This window comes from Pongo abelii, chromosome 1 (assembly GCF_028885655.2).
Source record: "Pongo abelii isolate AG06213 chromosome 1, NHGRI_mPonAbe1-v2.0_pri, whole genome shotgun sequence".
NCBI classification, from domain to species: domain Eukaryota; kingdom Metazoa; phylum Chordata; class Mammalia; order Primates; family Hominidae; genus Pongo; species Pongo abelii.
Genome location: NC_071985.2, coordinates 184,447,411 through 184,468,767, shown reverse-complemented (window position 1 = coordinate 184,468,767; position 21,357 = coordinate 184,447,411). Strand labels below are relative to the sequence as shown.

The following is a 21,357-nucleotide window of genomic DNA, read 5'->3' as shown; positions in this document are numbered from 1 at the left end:
TCCTTCCCACCAGGAGACTGCCTTGAGAGATCACAGTTGATTCATAACCCAAAGTCCCATTATAAAACTCTCTCCCACCTGGGGACTTTTCATCCTACTGCTGCCCATGAAGGCACAAGCAGTCACCAGCTCAACTGCCCGGTTGATAAGGCACCAGAGCTAGCACATGGACCTCCCCAACCTGCTCGCTTCCTCTCCTGCATGCCATTCTTTAAAAGTGCCTGCTTCTTCCCCTAAGATAGTTTTGGGATTAAAAGTCACTTTAAAAAAATTTTTTTTTATTTTTTTGAGATGGAGTCTCACTTTGTCATCCAGGCTGGGTGATCTCTGCTCACTGCAAGCTCCGCCGCCCAGGTTCACGCCATTCTCCTGCCTCAGCCTCTCGAGTAGATGGGACTACAGGCGCCTGCCACCATGCCCGGCTAATTTTTTGTATTTTTAGTAGAGACGGGTCTTCACCATGTTAGCCAGGATGGTCTCTATTTCCTGACCTTGTGATCTGCCCGCCTTGGCCTCCCAACGTGCTGGGATTATAGGCGTGAGCCACTGCGCCCAGCCTAAAAGTCACTTTCTTTATACCAGACTTCATTTTTGTTAACTGGACTCTGCAAGTGGCAAGTGACTGAACCTGCATTTTGGTTACATCACTACACATATATGTATCCCCCCAAAATGTACTGCTGTTTTGCATGCTTTTAAGCTTATATAAATGGTATTATACGCCAAACAAAGAAAAAATCCTTAAAGTTCAAAGGAACATCCTCCTCAAACTCAAATTTATACCTAGCCAAGTTATCATTCCAGACAGAAGTCAAAACAACAATATATACAGATTAAGAGGGTTACCATGGACTCTCACTAAAATAGCTATTAAAGAATGCAGTTTGGTAAGGTAATATAGGAAAGGCTTGATATACAATAAACAAAAGAATGCAAAAATTCATAAACTACATAGGAAAAGTCAATGAGCTCATAATAATAATACCTTGTTTTCCTTTTTGCAAAAAGTTTAACTTAGTCTAAACAAGAATAACTAGGTGACAGTGTTCAATAGGTGGTTAAAGCATGTAAGGCCCTTTATGTGGCTGAAAGAATGCTAGAAAGTCACAGTAACTGTAGACTTTGTTGTAAGAAAATGTATAGCTAAGTACATATCCACATATAACCAGTTAAGGTTAGAAATAAAATAGATAGCATCCAAATCCACAGAGAATGCAATAAAAAAAGTAACATATAAAAATGTTTAAAAGGCAGAAAAGAAATAAAGAAAGTGAATGATAAACAGAAAACACAAATATGGTGGTAGAAATATGTCTAAATATATTAGTTATTATAATAAATGAAAATACATTAAATTCACCTGTCACAATATAAGGATTATTATACTGTATTTTAAAAATTTAATTGTTGCTTTCAAAAGATAAGCATGAAAGGCAAAGGTCAAAGGATATTGCCCCATAAATTATTAAGATGATATGAAAATTAGAATTTATTATAAATGAGACAGTGTTGAGTTGATGCAGAATTAAGCATGGTAGGCCAATGCAATAGTATCGAGAAGAAAACAGATTTTGTATATAGTAAAATTGATAGATGACAGATGTGTAATTGCTAATGGGTAGAAATATAGACTAGTGGTTTATGGTGCTGAGACAATGGGTTATCCATACATACACAAAAAAATAAATTCTTATTTCATACACAAAGATCAGTCCTAAAGGAGACAAGTAAAGACCCAAGTGTGACACAAAACTTGAGAAATTTTAGAAGTAAATACAGGAGAATATGATATTTAGATATGGAGGATTTCTTAAGTCACAAAAGTAAAGCCTATAAAACAAGAGATCGATAAATTCAACTACATTAAAAAAATTTTAAAAACCTCCCATATATCAAAACACATCATGGAAAAAATTTAAAAATACAAGCCATAGTCTGGGAGAAGATGTTTGCATGTATATAAGTGACACAGTACTGATATTCAGAACAATAAACTCCTAAAAATCAATAAAAAGAGACAACCCAATAGAATACAGATAAAGGATATGAAAAGTCAATTCACAGAAGAAACCGAAGTGGACAATAAAGATATAAAAAGATGCCCTATCTCATTGGTAATTAGGGAAACATATATTATAACAGCAATGAGATACCATTTCATGTTCATCATGACAACTGGCAAAATTTATAAGTCTGACAATTTCAAGTGTTAAGGCTGCAGAGGAATGAAAACTCTTACATTCTGCTATTGGTAGAGTAAATATGTTCAATTACTTTGGAAAACAATTGGTCATTATGTAGTTAATTTGAAGATCCGTATAATTAATAAATCATTTTCCCTAGAGAAATTCTCGTACTCATACATAAAGAGACATGCACAAAAATGCTCTAAGCAGCATTATTTGCAATTGCAAGTGGCTATAAATAACCTAAATTCTGATCAATAAAATGGATAAATCGTAATTCAATCATATATGGAATACTAACAGCAATTAAAATAAATGAAACAGAGCTATGTGTATCAATATAAATGAATCTCTACAATATAATCATGAGTAGGGAAAAAGTCATAGAATGACATTGATAGTGTGATACCACAGGAATTTGTAAAGCAATACCAGTTATATTTTTTGAACATAGATAAGGAAAAACATTGAATTCATGAGAGTGATTACCTGGAGGGTGAAGGGACAAAGATGTATTAGGAAGGAGTATAGAATAGTCTCAATTACATTTATAACTTTTTTCCAAAAATAGGTGACTCTGGCATATAAGGCACACGTTGATATGACAAAGCCAAGGGGTTGGCATGTGGGCAATAAATGGCTGTTCATTATATCTCTACTCTTTTCTGCATATTTGAAATTATTCACAATAAACAAAATGACTTTAAAGAAGGTATCAAGCAGATGAAGGCTTTCAAATTCCCGATCAGCATTTCAGAAGGCTCCCAGTCTATGACTGGCCACATCACACTGCAGTTCTGTTGTTGAAGATAGTCTGGGGAGGAGTTCAGACAAGCCAGTACCTCCTATTGGCAGCGCAAGAGAGGTAGCAAGCTGATTCCTAGCTGCTGCAGCTCCTGGTGAGATGTAGAATGGGGGTGAATTTGATAGCACAAGATAGTGAATGAAAGTCCTTTTGACATGGAATAGAGTCATCCAGATAATAGCATGATCCAATGGTGCTTCCTAACCTTTCTAAGTCATGGCACACATGGATAATATTTGTCTGACACATTGGAGTGGAAGCTACCACCTAGGGGGCTTCAGTTGCCCTAGGTCCTACCTGTGTCCCTGAGAGCTGAGTGAATCGGTATCTCACAATATCACACAAGTATAGCCCATTTGCAATACACCAGTGAGCCACAACACACCTTTTGGGATGCCCTGGCCCAGAATGTATTCTTTTCACATCTAAGAGGAGGGATAATAATGAACCACTCAAAACTATGGCAGTGCTGATTTTTTTTTCCAATCCCAAAGCTGTCTAAATGGACTGTACTAAAGACTCACAACTACTTTGCTTGAATTTGTGAAGTAGTAATTAGGAGCAGAAAGAGGTTGTACAAAAGAAATGCACTTAACAGAGCCTGAAGATTTCCCCCTAAAGCAACTGAAGACAGATCAACAACTCTCTCCAATTCATACTTAGGTATCATATTAGGGTGTGACCTGATGAAACTGAGATGTGGAAGCAGGCAATATGAACAGTGTATTGTGGAGTAGAACAGGACGCAATTAAAAGCAATTAAACTGTATCAGACATAGATAATCCCTCACCACCACCTTAGGAGGAATTGGTAGGTCGTACAAGTGAGCCACTCTAGTCATGTCAGCCCAGGATTTGGAATTTCTATATATGTTAATCATATATATGTTAAATGTAGATCATTCTATGGAACAGAGTAAACTTTTTTTGAACTAATTCTATCTTTATTCTTCAGAAGCCTCAAGCTCAAAGAGTTCTATCAGGTATAGAACTATAGTAAGGTCACCCAAACTAGTGACTGCACCTTACAGTTGCAGTCACTTTTTTATACCCTAGTTATGTAGACCAGATAATTGCTAGGATAGTGACTACAGAGGGCAATATCTCAGTCTCTTTGAAAGTGAGGCACTAGTCCATGGATACAGCATGGTAGGCTTTGTGGAACGAAGGGTTGACAGAGTTCAGCCATGCTGGTTACTAATATATTGAAACATATCCAAATGTATTGGAAATTAGTCATCCCCAAAGACCCACAAACCTGCCGTATGACCACTGTGCCACACTAGCTCCTCCTCCAGGACCCCATCTCCCCACAGTCCAGTAACCAAAGTGTTAATGCCTAGCATAGCAGATGGCTGTTAAATATTTTGAATATCATGGATGAATACCATGGATGAAGATAACCACCACATCAACTCTCAAATGCTCACTAACCCTGCTGGCACCATCATCCCCATGATCGTAAGAGAGAACAGTATCTCTTTTTGTCCAATTTTGCCTTAAGTTTCCAAACCAGAGTAAAATACCTCTCTGAAAGAACTAAACTGCTCAGCCTCTTCTAGGCCAGATGTCAGCTACAGAGGGGAAAAAAGACCTTTTAATCCCATGGTCATGGTCACAGCTTTTTGGGGGGACCTGACCTTCCCTTAAAAGTGAGAGACAAAAGTCATCTTGACCCTCTACACAGCCAACCAAACCTGCTCACTTTCCCAGACTGGCCCAATCTTATGAGCCATCCCCCCTTCATTCCATGGCACTTTCCAAGAAGATTCTCCATTCCACATGATTCTAAAACTTATTTCTCAGGAGACCGGGACACTTCCTTGACACCTGGGTCCAATGAGCGATTCGGAGAGAACTTGACCCTAGAATATGCAGCAACATCCAGAGTATCAGCCCTACCATCCATAGTCAAGAGGAGGCAGCACAGGGCTGGCAGGGAGAAAATAAACTGCTTGTGGAGCAAAGGGTAGGGGAGGAGAAGAATCGTTCATGGTGCAAGAGTTCTGCTGTTCATTCAGGGAGTCAAAAGAGAAGGGCAGGAATTGCATTTGGATAGGCAACAAGGCATCATTCAAGAAATAAGGGAAAAGCCAAGGCAGAAGGGCCACGCCTACTCACCAGGGCTGGTTATCGTCAGGAGGTCAAGCTTTCGTTGTTGCTGCAAAAGAAAACACACTGTGAGGGCACTGATTTGAGCCAGAGCCAAAATTGTGCTTAGCAGGTCAGGGCGGACATGCAAAGAGGATGTTTGGACATACTGCAGGGTAAATCATACGGAATGTGGTACTCACTTCCAATTCTGCAGAGAGGGTTTGTACCCTAGAGACAAAGGGGGATGGATGGGCTTTTTGTTTGTCTTTGGAAGCGTAGGTGGTTAGAGCTTAGAGGTCTCTCAGTCAAATTATACCATGCTTATGGAAAATGAGGCCCTGAGCAGAATGTGGCTCACCTAGAGCCACAGAGAAGGTCCCTTTCCAGTTGCCCAGTCATGGCCTCATTCTTCTGTACCAGATAGCTTTAGATTTCCCTTTGCTTATACTGGCTGCACTGGTTGAGTGTCCGATATATTGGCAATGCTCTTTGCCTTGAGTGCCTGTGGTACTGCCACCCTCCAGACACTTCTTTTTAACCAAGATATTTCTAGATTGGTTTCATTTTTAAGTCTGCTCATAATACTATAACAATTTCAATTAGTGATGACCAACCAGTCCTTTTCTAACTGAATCCTTATCCTTTTTTACCACACAATATTCACACAGAATAATATTTGTCTAGCACACTAGGCTATAGGGATGAGGCAGCTTATGTTTGGAAGCAACTGGCCTTGGCTACCCCAAAGGCTGAGGTGATCAATATCTCAAAAGGCCTGTTCCCTATCACAGCACAGCTACTGTCCTAGACTGGATGCCATGAAAACCTGAGGGTAGAGAAGTGGGTACAGGAGGCTGCAGCTGGTGAAGTGGTGAGCAGCCCTCTTAAAGACTTGAATCAGGTTCCTTAAGTCCCAGTCCTCCCGCTGACCTCTTTCTCTTTCCTACACTTGATTTTGCCTAAATAGTACTGGAAATCTCTGTTTCTGTTTTCTTAAAAGAGGTCCAAACAAATTCCATTTTGAGAGTCACTGCTCTAGATTACAAATTGCAGGAGCTTTCAATCACCTAGTATTTTGTGCAGCGGAGGCCTTGCTATATTTTACCTCCCCTGCATTTCCCTCTTTATCTTGCCTCTATCCAAGAATGGCTTCCTAAAATTCTGCTTAAGCAGAAAGGGAAGGCAGAAACATTTTAAAATACTAACTGTGGTCAGGCACAGTACTAAGTACTTTGATGTATCAATTTTTTCATACTCCTGGCAATTGTACAGGAGAGAAGGACATGATATTTAGAGGGGAGAAACTGTCTGTCCAAGACGTCTTCATTAAATGGCAGGGTCAGGATTAAAATTTAGTCAGTTCTGATTCTGACTGTAAAGTCCAAAATATGGCAATGAATATAAATCATCTAGCATGATGCCTTGTACTTAAAAGGTTCTCAATAAAAAGATCTATGCAGTATTGATGTTGTTGTTATTACAGAACATCTGATCCTTGGTTTATATAAGATGGCTCTTACTTTTTCATGAATTTTACTTATTTAAAGCTCAGAGATTTGACCTGCCACGAGGGCAGGGACCCCCTAAATGTCCCCACCAATTGTATGAACTGCTTCTGTTTCATCTTCTTTCTAGGTAGAGAACCCACTACTTTTTTTGGTTAGACAGCTCTACTTTGAGTAAGGTTAAAAGCTGCTTCCTGATGACACAATCACTGTTTCTAGCTACTTCAGTCCATGACAATAGTTTGGAGAGCTGAAGAAGATCTGTGTTGTCTTCTCTCCAGTCTAAATATTCCCAGGTCCTTTGTCCTTTACTCATAAGACCTGGTCTCAAATCTCCCTCTCCTCAGGGTCACCCTCCTTCTTCATTAACTTTGATCTGTCTCAGTCAAAATCTCTGTAAGATTTCTCTACCCCTTGCTTCAGTGACTTCTCATGTACCTAAAAGGAGCTCCAGATCCCTCCAGTGCCTTCTCAAACACACATACCTGTTTTTCTGCCAACTCATAATTCATTCCAGTTGACATTTTCAAGCAAACAATGCAACTCTAAGATGTCACTAATCTACACAGTAAGAACATATCCTAGCACTGATATGAAACACCACCCACACATGCGGGCTAGAAGGAACGCTGGAGCCAGACCTTCTTCCTTCCCTAACACGGAACCAGGCCAGTGGGACATCTGGCTTAAGCTGCCTTTGCTAAGGCCAACCTATGTGGCTTGGCACTTTCTTCATGCATAAGGGAAGAATCCATCATGTCCTTTTTTCATATTCTTGACTTTGTGATGATCACAGTTGGTGAAGATGGCCTATTTGTCTGAAATGTATTTTTTTCTAATTAAGAACTATTGCTAAATGGCAACTCTATGCCTAGGATTCTTCAAAGAAAAAAGGGAAGAAAACCTGACAGAGTCAGACAGGCCTGGGCTTGTGTCCTGGCTTTCTGTCTCTGGCCTCAAACTTGGCAACTCTAAAATGAGCAAGTGAGACTGAAATGTCATCAGTGACTGGGAGCCAAACGCAACCATGTAGTGTGCTTATGGGCTCCCTCTTCTGGTGTAGAACTCCCTGAGAACCTGTAGCCAGCACACTCGGGGCTCAAAGGACAGAGTCAGATTTTAAAAGGGACCACATTTTCAACTATCCTCTCACATTTTGATTTTCTGTGCAGGTGTCAGTCTTCCTCACTAGATGAGGAGCATCTTAAGGGCCTAGAACATCTATTATTAATTTTAGTAAAATCAGTACATGTCACAGAGTACCCCTCAGTAAGTATTTGCTGAACTCAACTGAACTAGTCCCCAAATCCACAGACATTATCCTTTCAAACCTCCATGCCTTTGCTTATGCTATCATCTCTGTCTACCCTCTTGAAATCTTCCTGAAGATCTCTCTTCACTTCTCAAGATTTCCATGAAGTCTTCTTCGAACACCACCTCCCAAACCTAACCACTTTATCTCCCTTCCTCAGAACAGAATTTCACACTTTGTTCTTCCAATGCATCTTGCAAAGCCTATCTCAGTAGGATCCTCAAGTAGGATCCTGGTGAGAAAGACAATGAAGACCGTATCATGTACTGTCTTCATTGTCTGTCTTTGTCATGTACTGTCTTTCTCACTAGGAGAAAGTATCATGTACCGTCTTCATTGTCTGTCTTTCTCACTGATCCTACTTGAGGACAGGGCTATGTCATTTCACCTCTGTGGCCCCAGTTCCCAGAACAAAAGTCTGGAAGGAATGTTTGATGTCATCTACCTCAAATAAATGTTTCAACTATGCTGTTACGCCTCTGCAATGACCTGTTGATTAGGAATTAATCAGCATGGAGAGTAAACATGCTCTTTCTTTTCCAAGACTTTTCCCCTGCTACGTTTTTGGGGTTTCTTGCCTTTAAGATTTTGCTCCTGCCATTTCTGTAGCCAGGAATACTGTCAATCCATCTCCTCTGGGAGGGTTTCCCTTCTTTACTCTTGCCCAGAGGATTACTATCTCTCCCCACTCCTACAGCTCCTACTGTCTGTACCACCTCTGTGGTGATAAATTAACACTAACCCGGTGATAAGCCCCTTTAACCTACAGATCACTGACGTATGTGTGCACCACCTAGTGGCACAAGCAGATATGCGTAGGCTGTTGTTTTAACCTCTAGCTCTTAAAGCAGGATTACAAAACCTGCATGTTCTAGGTGCAAATGAAAACAAAAGTGTATGTTCCAGAATGACTCTGCAACAATTTTTAGCTGAGAAACTGGAATATTTAAATAATTCCCTCAAAGTCATTCAAAAATAAAAGGACTGAAATGAAGTGAAAATTTTCCTTACTAGTCTACCAGGCACAATCATTTGAGATTGCCAATGAAAACTGTGTGGCATTTGTAAAAATAGAGCACATGGTTTATAGAATTTGACCAATAATGTACAATCGGCTATATACAGAGAGGGGCATGTTGGACATAAAGAATTATCAAATTATTATAATTGATTGCCAACTGAGAGAGATAAGAGCCTTTAATATAGATGGTAGGATAGGGAGGAAATGAAGCCAGTAAGGTAGGTGACAGGTTTAATAGGCAGACAGGGCCTGATGACTCTTGAACCACTTGCTGACCAAAAGCTACAGTCTAAGGAAGGCAGAGCCTTCACATGTGTAATAGTGGTTGTGTGTGTGTGTGTGTGTGTGTGTGTTTGTATGTGTATGTGCATTTGGGGTCGGGGAGAGGACATTCATCTCAGACAAAGAAATTCCACATTTGGATGGAGGAGAATGCATCCAAGTGTGCCTAGGAGGGATTCTATGGACTGCTGAAGGAATGTGGGTATGCCAGTGTTGGATCAATCAGGAGTAGATATGTGGGCTCCTGGCTGTGTATGACCCCTGCATCCAGCCTTCCCTGATAAACATGGTGCCCCATGGACATTCAGAGGAAACCAATTTCTTTGCTTAACCACTGTGTGGTGAATGCTGAGTATGACCTCATAAGGACAATGGAGGGTGGGGATTCTAAGGTCAACAGGAGTAACCTCTGAATTGGGTATCCAGGGATCGCCAGAGTATCTATAGTGGATGCTTAAGGAATTGTCCACCAGCACCCTTGCTCCAGGAGTTATCCATTATTTCCCCATGCATCAAGTGAATGCTGTTATATTAGTACCATGTCACCCCACCTCTAGTCACAGTGGACTTCTCCAAAGGTGGAAGTCCTAAAAGCTGGGCTAAATAGACACCTTACCCAAGAACTTTGGACCTTTTCTGGATTCAATTATTCTCACTGAAAACTATAGTTGTCCTAAGTTAAAGAACCTATCTTTAAAATTTTCGTAATTATGAAAATCACACATGCTGATTTTTGTCATTTTCCAAATTTCCAGAAAACTCAGAGTAAAAGTAGAAAAATTGCTTGAGTCAACTGCAACCAAGAACTGGGAATATTTCCAGAAAATTCAGAGTAAAAGTGAAAAGTAATGAAATCCTACCATTGAAAGAGAACCATAGTTAATATTTTGGTGTATTTTCTTATCATCTTTCTCATTATGTGTATCTATTTAATGATATTGTATTTATATATAATAAATGCAGTACCAATTCTAATCCTGTGCAACATTATGTTCATATAATTTTTCATCCCAGGCTGCATCTTTGTTTTGAAGTAGGAGAGTGTAAGTCACGTATATTTATGGTCATAGCTAATACATTTGATCTTACAACTGTGACTTTGTTTCTAATCTTTTTCTTTTCAGGGAAGGTAGCATTAATCAACAAGATACCAGTAGGATAAACACTTGCTTATTTTGTCACAAGGAGCCAGTTTGAAAAGCCCAGCTACTGCAGCCTACCAATATAGATAAAGGCTTCTGAATCTGGGAGACTCTTCAGGCAATATTCAACTTAGAAGATACTCTTTTATTTTTTCATATCTGAAGCCCCTATGACTGCAGTTACAGAAAGCATTAAAAACAAACAAAACAAACAAACAAACAAGAAAGCATTCTGAAGAGTGCTGGATTCAAAATCAGACAGACAAAGGTGAATTCTGATTCTGTAACCTCTGAGCTCTGTTATCCTAGGCAAGTTACTTAAGCTAGCTGGCAATGAGGTACTCAGCCATAAAAAGAATGTACACCAACCTCCAGGGGCCTAACAGGAAGGAGAAGCAGAGAGAAAAAGGAAGAATCACTCTAAACTGGGGAGCAACAGGCAGAGTAGGGGAATGCACTGGTTGAATACTAGGATTTCCGAGTGCTGGCTACAGCTCTGTGTCACCTCAGGCTAAGCCTTTGGGCTTCTCACTATCTGGTACCTAGCCCTTTACTATGGCCTCTTAAAGATATCCCAGCTTCTAGTTTTCTTTCCTCCAGGTCATCCTCCACACTGCAGCTGGAGTGAGCTTTCTAGAACGCACATCTTAAAACTCATCAGGACTCCTATAAGACAAAATCTTAGCCTTAGGTGGCTATTGGAGGACTTCTATAACCTGGCTTCTGCCTTCCATCTCTTGTCCTCTCAGACTCTGAGCTCCAGCTATGATCAACCACTTCTGGTTGCCAAATTTGCCGTGCTTTCGTCATTTGCCTTTGCACATGTTGTTCCCTCTAATTGGAACAACAACCCCATACCCAAACTAGTGAGGAACTGTCTAATTCCTGCTTGTTATTTGGCTCTTAACTCACGCCACCTCTGCTGTAAAGCGTTGCTTAACTTGCCAAGGCTGTGCTAGATCGGGTCCTTCCGCTGTCCTTCCCCATCAGAGCACCATCACATTGTATTTCTGTGACTTCCTCACTCCTCCATCCTCTCTAGTGGTTGTGCGAGTTTCCTGAAGGCAGGGGCTGTGCCCTGTTTATTTCTCTCCTCTCAGGGACTAGCCTAGCACCTGACCAACAGATAATGCTCAATTCAGATTTGGTGATTACTTGCTCCCAGGATGGCAATTAAACAGGGTCCCACTGAATTGGTCACCAAAAGAGGTCTTTAGTTTTACCCCTTGTCTTCCAATAGGCACACATCAATATACCCATACAACACTCATGCACTACCCCCATAATTTTTGTGAAAACTCTGTTTCTGTCTTGGGGACCCAGGAATTGGGCCACAGAGAATTTGGCCTTCTTCATCTTGATGGGTAGTTACAAGTCTATGGTTAAAAATTGACTTTTCGTTTTGGTCACGACTGCATTGCAATTACCTCCCAGAATGAGAAGGGACGTGTTGTTCCGGGAGCTCAGTGGCTGGTTTGATGTGTGGGGTTCTGCGTGGTAGAAGAGAATAGTCACTGATTATGTGTTCTGTTTTGCTTTCTGTGTTTCGTGCAAGATAGCTATTTGGGGAAAAGTCAGTCTTTCACGGCATAGACTGGAGATGATTTAAATAAGAACACCAGTAATCCCCAGGCATTCTCCTGTCACTCCAGAAGCTAGCCATCGGGGGGGGACTTGGGGATCAACACTCTCCAGAAACAGGGGCCACAGGGGCATAAGCACACATTTGGCTTCAGGGTTCAAGCCCTTTCCTTTCCTGTAACCCCTCCCTTCTCTGTTCAGTTCATTCCCTCCGCCAGCCATAGTCACTTTCTAGGCATCTAGGGATCCCATGCCCCCTCCCTGCCCTATCCCCAAGTGTAGCCTGTTTCCTGGATATATTTTATGTGGGACAGGCCTCTCTCCAAACTCACTGCTTCTAATCTCTCTTACTCCAATCTAGCCTCTTCACTGGCTATAGGACTGATCATTCTAAAATTAAATTTGCTCTTTTCTTTGAATAATTAAATGATTCCCATTGCATTTTTGGGAAGACTAGATTTCTTGGTTTGTCATTCAAGAAGGGTGCCAAAAATCTCCAGGAGTTGTATGTGTTATTTGAAAAAATAGTTTTTACATTATAATATTTACATCCAAATATTACATACTTGGAAAACAAACCAAAAATACGTATTATTTTCAGAACCAAGTTTCAGACAATAAAGTGGGGCCTGTAATTATGTCAGTCAGTGTGATATGTAGCAGACTGATTCTCATCTGGCTGGAGGAAGGAATGGGGAGGGGCCAGTTTCCTCTGTGAGGAAAGAGAGCAGGGATCATCAAAATTTGGGAAACTATCTCAAGGCCCTGAGCTCATGCCCACCCAAAGCCTTCTATATGCAAGACCATTCTGTGCACCAGCACCTTACCTGCTTCCAACCTTGGCTCCTGCCCTTTACAAGATCTTCTTTCTACCTCTCCTTTTGCTGAACAACTCATGAGCAACATGGCTTTCCCAGATAACACCTTGCCTCAACTCCATGACTCTCCATTTATTTATTTGTTAATTCAACAAATACCAATGAAGCATTTGCTATGTATGTACCAGGCATCTTGCTGGGGATAGAGTGAGAAAGACACAGCCCCTGCCCTCAAAGAGCTAGCTAGACAGACAGAAGACAGATATGTTAAGCAAATAATCACACAGTAGGAATTTTTTTAAATTGTGGTAAGTGTTCCCAAGAAAAATATGGGAAAAGGTATTCTGATGGGGGTTCAAAGTATCCCTCAAGCTTTACCTTGGTCCACTGACTGATATCTGGATGCCATACCTGATCACCTCTCAACCTCACTGCCTTCAGGGGAAACATGAACAGTGGCTGAGGCTCACCCTCCCTTTCCAGGACCTACCCTCATCAGAATAATAACAAATGCTTTAGCATTTTACTCAGAGAGAGAGTGGGCAAGAGTGTACATCACTCAAGGCTGAAATAAAATCCCACAACTAGGGGTTATAATCCAGTGGGAAGCAGAGTGGGATAGCAAACAAAACCTTGGCTACACATGTGAGATTACTTCAATATATTTTGCAGAGTAGTTTCTGCTCCTGTAACTTTCTTTCATTGGAAAATTCAGGCGTGCAAGTGTCTTTCATCCCCAGGGCAACTTAAAGGAGCATCTTGGTTCAGCCTCTGGCGGCCAGCACAAAAGCAGGGCAAGTGGAAATAGAGAGGAGCATATAAAACTGCAAAGACAATTTCCAAGTAAAATTAATAGCTGCTGTGGCTGAAGCAGCTGCCATTTGCTGAGCACTTTGTATGTGCCAATCCTCACAACAGCCGTTTGAGGCAAGTATTGTTGCCCTTTTTTACAAATGAAGAAACTTGCTCAAGGTCACAGCTGTTAAGTGGAAAAACCTATACTCAAACCCATACTGATTGCCCCTGAAGCCTACGCTCCATTAGTCGTGACAGCAGTTAGTTGTGAGGGATGAGGGAAAAATCTTGGCTTATTTGCAGGTTTATAGGCAGAAAAGCAGCATGAATTGCTGTGGGTGACACCACACACCTGGAGCAGCCTCTGCACAAGGGAGTGAAAGAAGCTACAACTCAAGTGTGATCTTTTGTACTTTTCCTCCATAGTGTTCACAATTTGAAATTCTCTATTAACTTGGGTTTATATTTGATTAATGCTATTCTCATTGGCTCCATGGCAAAAGGACAGTGTTTAAGTCTCCTGGCAGTGTGGGCTCTGTCTAGATATGTGTTAGGCGAGTGAATATAGAAACCTCGATCAAGTTCCTAAAGAGGACTGGATAGACAGCTGAAACCCTTACTCCTGCTGGAGAGAAATAAAACATGCCTCACCCTAAAATCTTACACAGTCAGATGGGGGTTGTGCTAGAGGATTTCACTTTCCTCTGCTCTGGAAGAAAGACCTAGGCATCAAGAAGCAGTGAGAGGAAGGCTGTTCCAGTCATGAGTCAGAAGATTACATGCTAGGGCAGTAATTCTCTGCTCTAGCCCTACAAGGTCATGTGGGGACCTGCAAGAACAGACTGATATTTCAAGTGACAGTAGGTTGTGCTCAAAGCTGACAAACGCCCACCCAGTGCACCCATGGGCCCCACAGCATCTAGGCAGTGATTACCTAACATGTCTCATGTTACAGTTAGGTGCTTACATATTGGTCTACCTCTTCTCTCTTCATGTGCCACCCTCTGCCTTCTCTTCCAACATGAGGACTGAATATTTTTCATATATCGATAGTTTTTTAATACCTTTTCCCTGATAGGGCTTTGAGAAGTTTGTTGCAGATGTGATGTTTTAGCTTATTGCCAGAGGAAGTTTCATGATTATAAATTATTTTTATATGTTTTGAATAAGTCACATTTCTTTTTGTGGAATCAAACTTTAGAATTAAGATATGCCTTTTAGGACTTCAAATGATACTTCAGTGCTATGATTACTCTTCATTATTAAGGAAGTTAAGATGCAGCATGCATGATGCTATCCCAAATCACACGCTGCTGGGATGTCAGCGCAAGGGTCTTTGGAGATCCATTAGCCCAACTATTTTAAAGAAAAGTAAACTGAGGCCACAGAAGGAAAGGGATCTGCTCAAAGTCACCTGCCATATTGTTCTGTACTGTTTACTTATTTCTCTCCTTCAGTAGGGTGGATGAAGCAGATTTATATCTATAACCCAGTGCCTAGAAAAGAACAAATGCCCAGAAAAACTTGTCAAAGAAAGCAAGGTAGTGGGGTGGTAAGTAGAGGAAGGGGAAATATTTAGTTCGTAATTAGTTCTGGATTCCAAAGTTATGTTATTTATTTGAATCAAGCTGTTTTAACTGAAGATTTACCAAGAGGGCTTCCTTTTAGACATGGTAATTAATATACATATAATAAAAGGAAAGAAACCTAGGTTGGCGATGAGGCCCTAGCTACCTTCTGTCTCCAAGAATGGGTCTGTTATGCTTGACATAGTCTTAAGACTATCAGGAAATCTCTCTGAAACACCACATTCTGTTTGTTTCTTTACATATTTGATTATTTATAATATACTAATTCCAAAAAAAGAATTTGAAGATCTTACAACAAAAGAAATGCAACAAAATAAAAATAATGCAATTAAAGACATGGAGAAAAAAATAAGGATAGGCAAAATTAGACGATACTAGGTACAAGGTCATGACTCACAATTCATATCCTTAGTGTCCTTAGGAAGGGTATGCTGAGGCCTTTAGGGTAGTAGGACTTGCCTCAGTTCATGTAGTGAAATACCAGCAGATTGAACTCCCCTGTGTTGTTTGAATAAGGATTAGGGGCACAGAGATAGGTGAAATATGGTAGCAGGGAGAGCAATGGTGCCAGAATAAGAAGCCCCAGCTCTGGGCCATAGATCAGAGCAAAAAACAGGCAACTGGACAAGTCCTAGCTTACACATTGACCAGCACTAGAGCCCTTGAACAAATGACTTCAACTCTCTCTCATTTTCGCATCTCTAAAATGGGGATTAAATGGAATATAAACTGGAATATAACTTCACTCAGAAGTTTCATATTACAAGAAATATTACTATAGTAATAGGATACAATATACAATTTTCTTTTTAAAGATAAAACATTAAAGCATGAAAGCTTCAGATGTTTTGAGAGTATCAAGGTCAGTCTCTAGTTGGGTGGAAGAGTTTGGAGGCTGTGACTTTTAAAAAGATCCTGTCACACTCAAGTAAGTGTTCAATAACATCTTTTTGGTTCCCATTCTCCTTCAGACTCAGCAATTATACAAAGTAGCTCACAGCAGCTCCACATAGAACTGTGGTATAGACTGAATGAAATGGATCAGGAACACTTAGAAGCCAGGAGCTGTGTGTTCTGGCCCCAGCTTTGCCACTAACTTGGTGTAGGAATCAACAATTCACCTTCTCTGAACTTACCTCTGCCACACACTGTCTAAGTGACCATGAACAAGTCAGTTAAATACTTTGAAATGGGTTTAACAAAACTCGCCTATGAGTACAGCAGTTAGCTAAGTGCTTGGAATTTTTAATTCCAAGACCGCTTGTTTGGAAAGTCTTTCCTCCTGTCTTTCTTTATATATGAGTCAGCACCTTGTATTACCCTTGGCCACAGACGTTATCACTGTGTATTACAATGATCTGTCTGAGTCATCTGACTGTGAGCTTTTACCAGCAAGGACACTGTGATTCAGATCGGTATCTCCAGCTCCTACCACTGTACTTGGCACATAGCAGGTTCTCAGTCATGTTTGCTGAATTGCACGATATTGTGGAGTTCCTGTGAAAAATATCATGACATTCAAAATAAAACTCTGGCACTGAAAGTGATGCAACATTAATCTGTATTCCTGCCCAGCCGGAGTAATGCCTCTTCACGATGTCAGAGTTATATATACTCCAGGAAGTAAAAGTGCCAGGCCATAAAAGTCTATTTTCTGCATTTGACTGTCTCTCAGGGAAGCTCCATTCCATGCTGATTGACCAAGACTTTCTACAAAAAATTGCCAGCTTGATTATGGGGAAAGAATCCAGATCTAATTGTTCTTTGTAAGCCTGGGACAGAAGGTATTGTTGCTTGAAAAATGGAACTGTCTAAATTAATTTTCCTGAAACAAACATCTTTGCCAAATAAAAGCAATGCATAATAACAACCCATAATTAAAAGCAAAATGATACCTTTTGTTACATAGAGAAAGCAAATGTGTTCACTATAAAAAAAAAAAGACAAAAATGTTATTTTCTTGGATCTCCAGGGACACATCTTGAAGTCTGCTGAGAGGGGTCTGTGTGTGTGTGTGTGTGTGCATGAGTGTGCACACAAGCATGCTTGCTTGTGTTTAGAAGTAGCACGTAATGAAAAAGATGTCTCTTTCTTTCCTTTCTTTGTTACTGAAAAAGAAGTTTTGAAAAACAAGCATTGTTTATCTCTGATTTTTCAACAATGCGGCCAGAATATTCTAAAATTCCCTTACACTTTGTATAGACAAGAATTAGAAAAGTGAGGGAAATTCACATTTATTGAACTGCTTTTATTTTCCCTTGCCTAAGTTTCCTAACATATTTTTAATTTATTTCAATTTTTTGATATATATATATACATTTGTAAATTGACAAATGCTTTCTAAAAAGCTCATTAAGATATAAAAAATTTTAGTGAATATCTACTATGCAAATAATGCTTTATTATACTAACTTATCTTATCCTCACAACATATCTGTACCATAATGCAGGTATTTAACTCCATTTTAGAGATAAGGAAACTGAAGCTCAAAGAAGTTAATTAAATTGCCCAAAGTCATATAGATAGTAAGTGATGGAGCTAAGATTTAAACTGAACTTTTGATTCTGAAGCCTACGCCCTTAAAAATACTTTGACCATAGTATACAGTATTACTAAATAATTATACTAATGATATCAAAATAAAAAATGAAAAATACATATTAAATCTCAACATCTCAATATTTTCTTTTTCTTTACATTTTTAAAAAATTTTCATAGGTTGTTGGGGGAATAGGTGGTATTTGGTTACATGAGTAAGTTCTTTAGCAGTGATTTGTGAGATTTTGGTGCACCTACCACCTGAGCAGTATACACTGCACCCTGTTTGTAGTCTTTTATCCTTCATCCCCTTCCCACCCTTTCCCCCTGACTCTCCAAAGTCCATCGTGTGATTGTTATCACTCTGCATCTTTATAGCTTGGCTACCACTTATGAGTGAGAACATGTGATGTTTGGTTTTTCATTCCTGAGTTACTTCACTCAGAATAATAGTCTTCAATCTTATCCAGGTCACTTCGAATGGCATTAATTCATTCCTTTTTAAGGCTGAGTAGTATTCCATCACATATATATATACCAGTTTCTTTATCCACTCACTGATTGATGGTCATTTGGGTTGGTGCCTCATTTTTGCAATTGCGAATTGTGCTGCTGTAAACATACATGTGCAATTATCTTTTTCATATAATGACTTCTTTTCCTCTAGGTAGATACCCAGTAGTGGGATTGCTGATTCAAATGGTAGATCTACCTTTACTTCTTTAAGGAATCTCCACACTGTTTTCCATAGTGGTTGTACTAGTTTACATTCCCACTAGCAGGGTAGAAGTGCTCCCTGTTCACTGCATCCATGCCCACATCTATTATTTTTTTATTTTCCGATTATGGCCATTCTTGCAGGAGTAAGGTGGTATCACATTGTGGTTTTGATTTGCATTTCCATGATCATTAGTGACCAACAGCTATTCTCATTTTTTTCCACGCTTTTTTCTAGCCCTTGTTTAAGTGTCTGTGTTTGTGATGCATAGGTAATAATTACATATTAAAAACAAAGATATAATCATGGCATTAATATGATGTTGTGACTTGGTGTATTCTGTTATTTTTAGTCTATATCATAAGAAATTTTCCCAATACTGTTACATAGTCATAGTGAATGTTATTTTAATTACTTTATAATGTTCCTTTTATGGAAAGTGCATAGTTTACTTAAATTTTAATGTGAGACATTTAGGCTGTTATTATTTGGTTATTATAAATGACATCACAAAAAACATCTTCCTGAATATAGTTTTTTCCTTCATTTGGGTAACATAGGTAAGATGAATACCCATGAGTGAAATTCCTGGGTCTAAAAGTGTGTACATTTTTATTACTCTTTGTTCATATTGCCACATTGATTTCCGGTAGGATCACTCCAGTTTACACTTCCATGAATAGTGTGTGAGATAAAGATTTTACTTTAGCCTTGCCAGCATGTGGGATTATAACTGAAATTTTTTTGTGATTATAATAAGTATCACATGGTATTGAACTGTTGTTTTAATTCGTTTCTTAAAAGACGATTTAGTGGGTTTGAAGTTTTTCATTATCTTGTTAATTCATTATAGTTCACATAGTGAAAACTGACTTTTCACATGTATCTGTCGGGCATTAAGATTTTGGCTCTGTTTGCATTTTGAACTCTCAGGGGATAACGACCTCTTTTGTTCTCAGTTCACCAACTCTAGTGGCACTGGGAATATCCACTTGGGCCTGAATTGGCACCAAATGAAATGTTTTCCCTAAATAACAAGTTCCCTTTCAAAGTTTCCCATCAAAGATGGATTCTAGCTAAAGTTGGAAATACACATCTAGATAGCGTGAATGTAGCCCCCATCAGAGTTTAAGGATTCTCTGATCTCCTCCCCTCCACTTTTTATCCTCCCTGAGAATCGATAATGTCACTTCTCACAAGGCGTGACAAGCTTTGCTCATCAAAGACACTGATTGGGCCACCGTGCAAGAGCTGGGCCTCTTTCCAATGGTTCCTCTGGATCCCTTAATTCCTAGATGCTGCAGAGGATAGAAGGGTCCCAGGACCTCCTCTACTTAGGAAGAGATACTCTTCTCACCCTTGGAGAAAGCTAGGCAAGATCCCCCATGAGGCTTTGAGAAAAGAGAGCCACAATGGCTTTGCCTCATGTTCAAAAGGAGTTCTCCTGGCTGGGCACGGTGGTTTATGCCTGTAACCCCAGCGCTTTGGGAGGCCGAGGTGGGAGGATTGCTTGAGCTGAGGAGTTTGAGATTTTGCCTCTTAAGTCTGGAATTCCCGGGCAAGAGTCTAGCTTTGCTGCCCTTGGGCAGGGGCATATACTACCAGTCTTTATAGTCTCAGGTAGTCATATAGTACTCAGTCTTTATAGTCATGTGAAAACAGACTAATACACTACCTAATGTGATCATGCTGCCCCTGTCTGCCTGTACAGCCTCCAAGCTTGCCACCACTCCCCTGTGAGTCAAAGTTCCTGATTAGGCAGGCTGATCTTCTTTATTCCTCAATATACAATGCTTTCCTATTTCCTCCATGTCTTCTTTTAAAACAAATTTCATTTACTTTTTATTTAAAATTTTTTTCCCTCAGCTTTACTAAGGTATAATTGACAAATAAAAATTGTATATATTTACAGTGTATAATATGTTTTAATACACTTATGTTGTTAAATGATATGATATGTAGTGTGTTAGTCCATTCTCACATGGCTATAAAGAACTACCTGAGATATATTAAGAATATATCTTGGATGTCCTTACCACAGGAAAAGTAAGTATGTGAGAGACAGATATGATAAGCTAAGCTATTATCATATCTCTCACATATTATTTTTTGTGGTGAGAACATTCACGACATATTCTGTAAGCAATTTTCGAGTAAAATTACTGTCACCATGCTGTACAAAGGTTCCCCAGAACTTATTCCTCCTGTCTAACTGAAAATTTGTACCCTATGACCAACATATTCCTGTCCCCAACCCCCATCCCCAGCCTCTGGCAACTACTGTTCTACTCTCTGTTACTATCAGTTCAACTTTTTAAGATTCCACATATAAATGAGATCATATAGTAGTTGTATTTCTGTGCCTGGCTTATTTCACTTCGAGTAATGTCCTTCAGGTTTATTTATGCTGTCACAAAAGACAGGAGTTCCTTCTTTTTAAAGACTGAATAGTATTTCATTGTGTATATATACCACATTTTTTTTTATCCATTCATCCGCTGATGGACACTTAGGTTGATTACATATCTCAGCTATTGTGAATAACGCTGCAATAATATGAAAGTTCAGATTTTTCTTCAACATACAGATTTCATTTTCTTTGGGTATACACCCAGAAGTGGAATTGCTGGGTCATATGGTAGTTCTATTTTTTAATTTTTTGAGAAACCTCCATACTGTTTTCTATAATGGCTATGCCAACTTGCATTCCTACCAACAGTGTACAAGGGTTTCCTTTCCTCCACATCCTCACCAATACTCAGTATCTTTTGTCTTTGTGCTAATAGCCATTCTAACAGGTGTTAGTTGATGTCTCATTGTGGTCCTCCAGGTCTTCTTACATGTTGATCCCTTTGCCTGCTACATCCTTCCTTGCCTAGCTACCTCCCACTCCTTTTTCAAATCTTAGTGACACAAGATTACTCATTTATAGACTGAAGTAATTATGAGATGCCAAAATTATAAGGGGAT

At 39.7% G+C, this 21,357-nt stretch overlaps 1 protein-coding gene across 3 annotated transcripts in view; it reads right to left on the bottom strand.

The window, feature by feature from the left end:
- The window catches only part of AGBL4 (AGBL carboxypeptidase 4), a 1,546,465-nt gene that overhangs the window by 339,661 nt on the left and 1,185,447 nt on the right, over positions 1-21,357 (bottom strand). For all 3 annotated transcript variants that reach the window (XM_063712471.1, XM_063712476.1, XM_063712485.1), the window contains exon 6: positions 5,113-5,152. In XM_063712471.1, the coding sequence (XP_063568541.1) occupies positions 5,113-5,152 (40 nt within the window). The remainder of the gene's footprint in view (positions 1-5,112; positions 5,153-21,357) is intronic.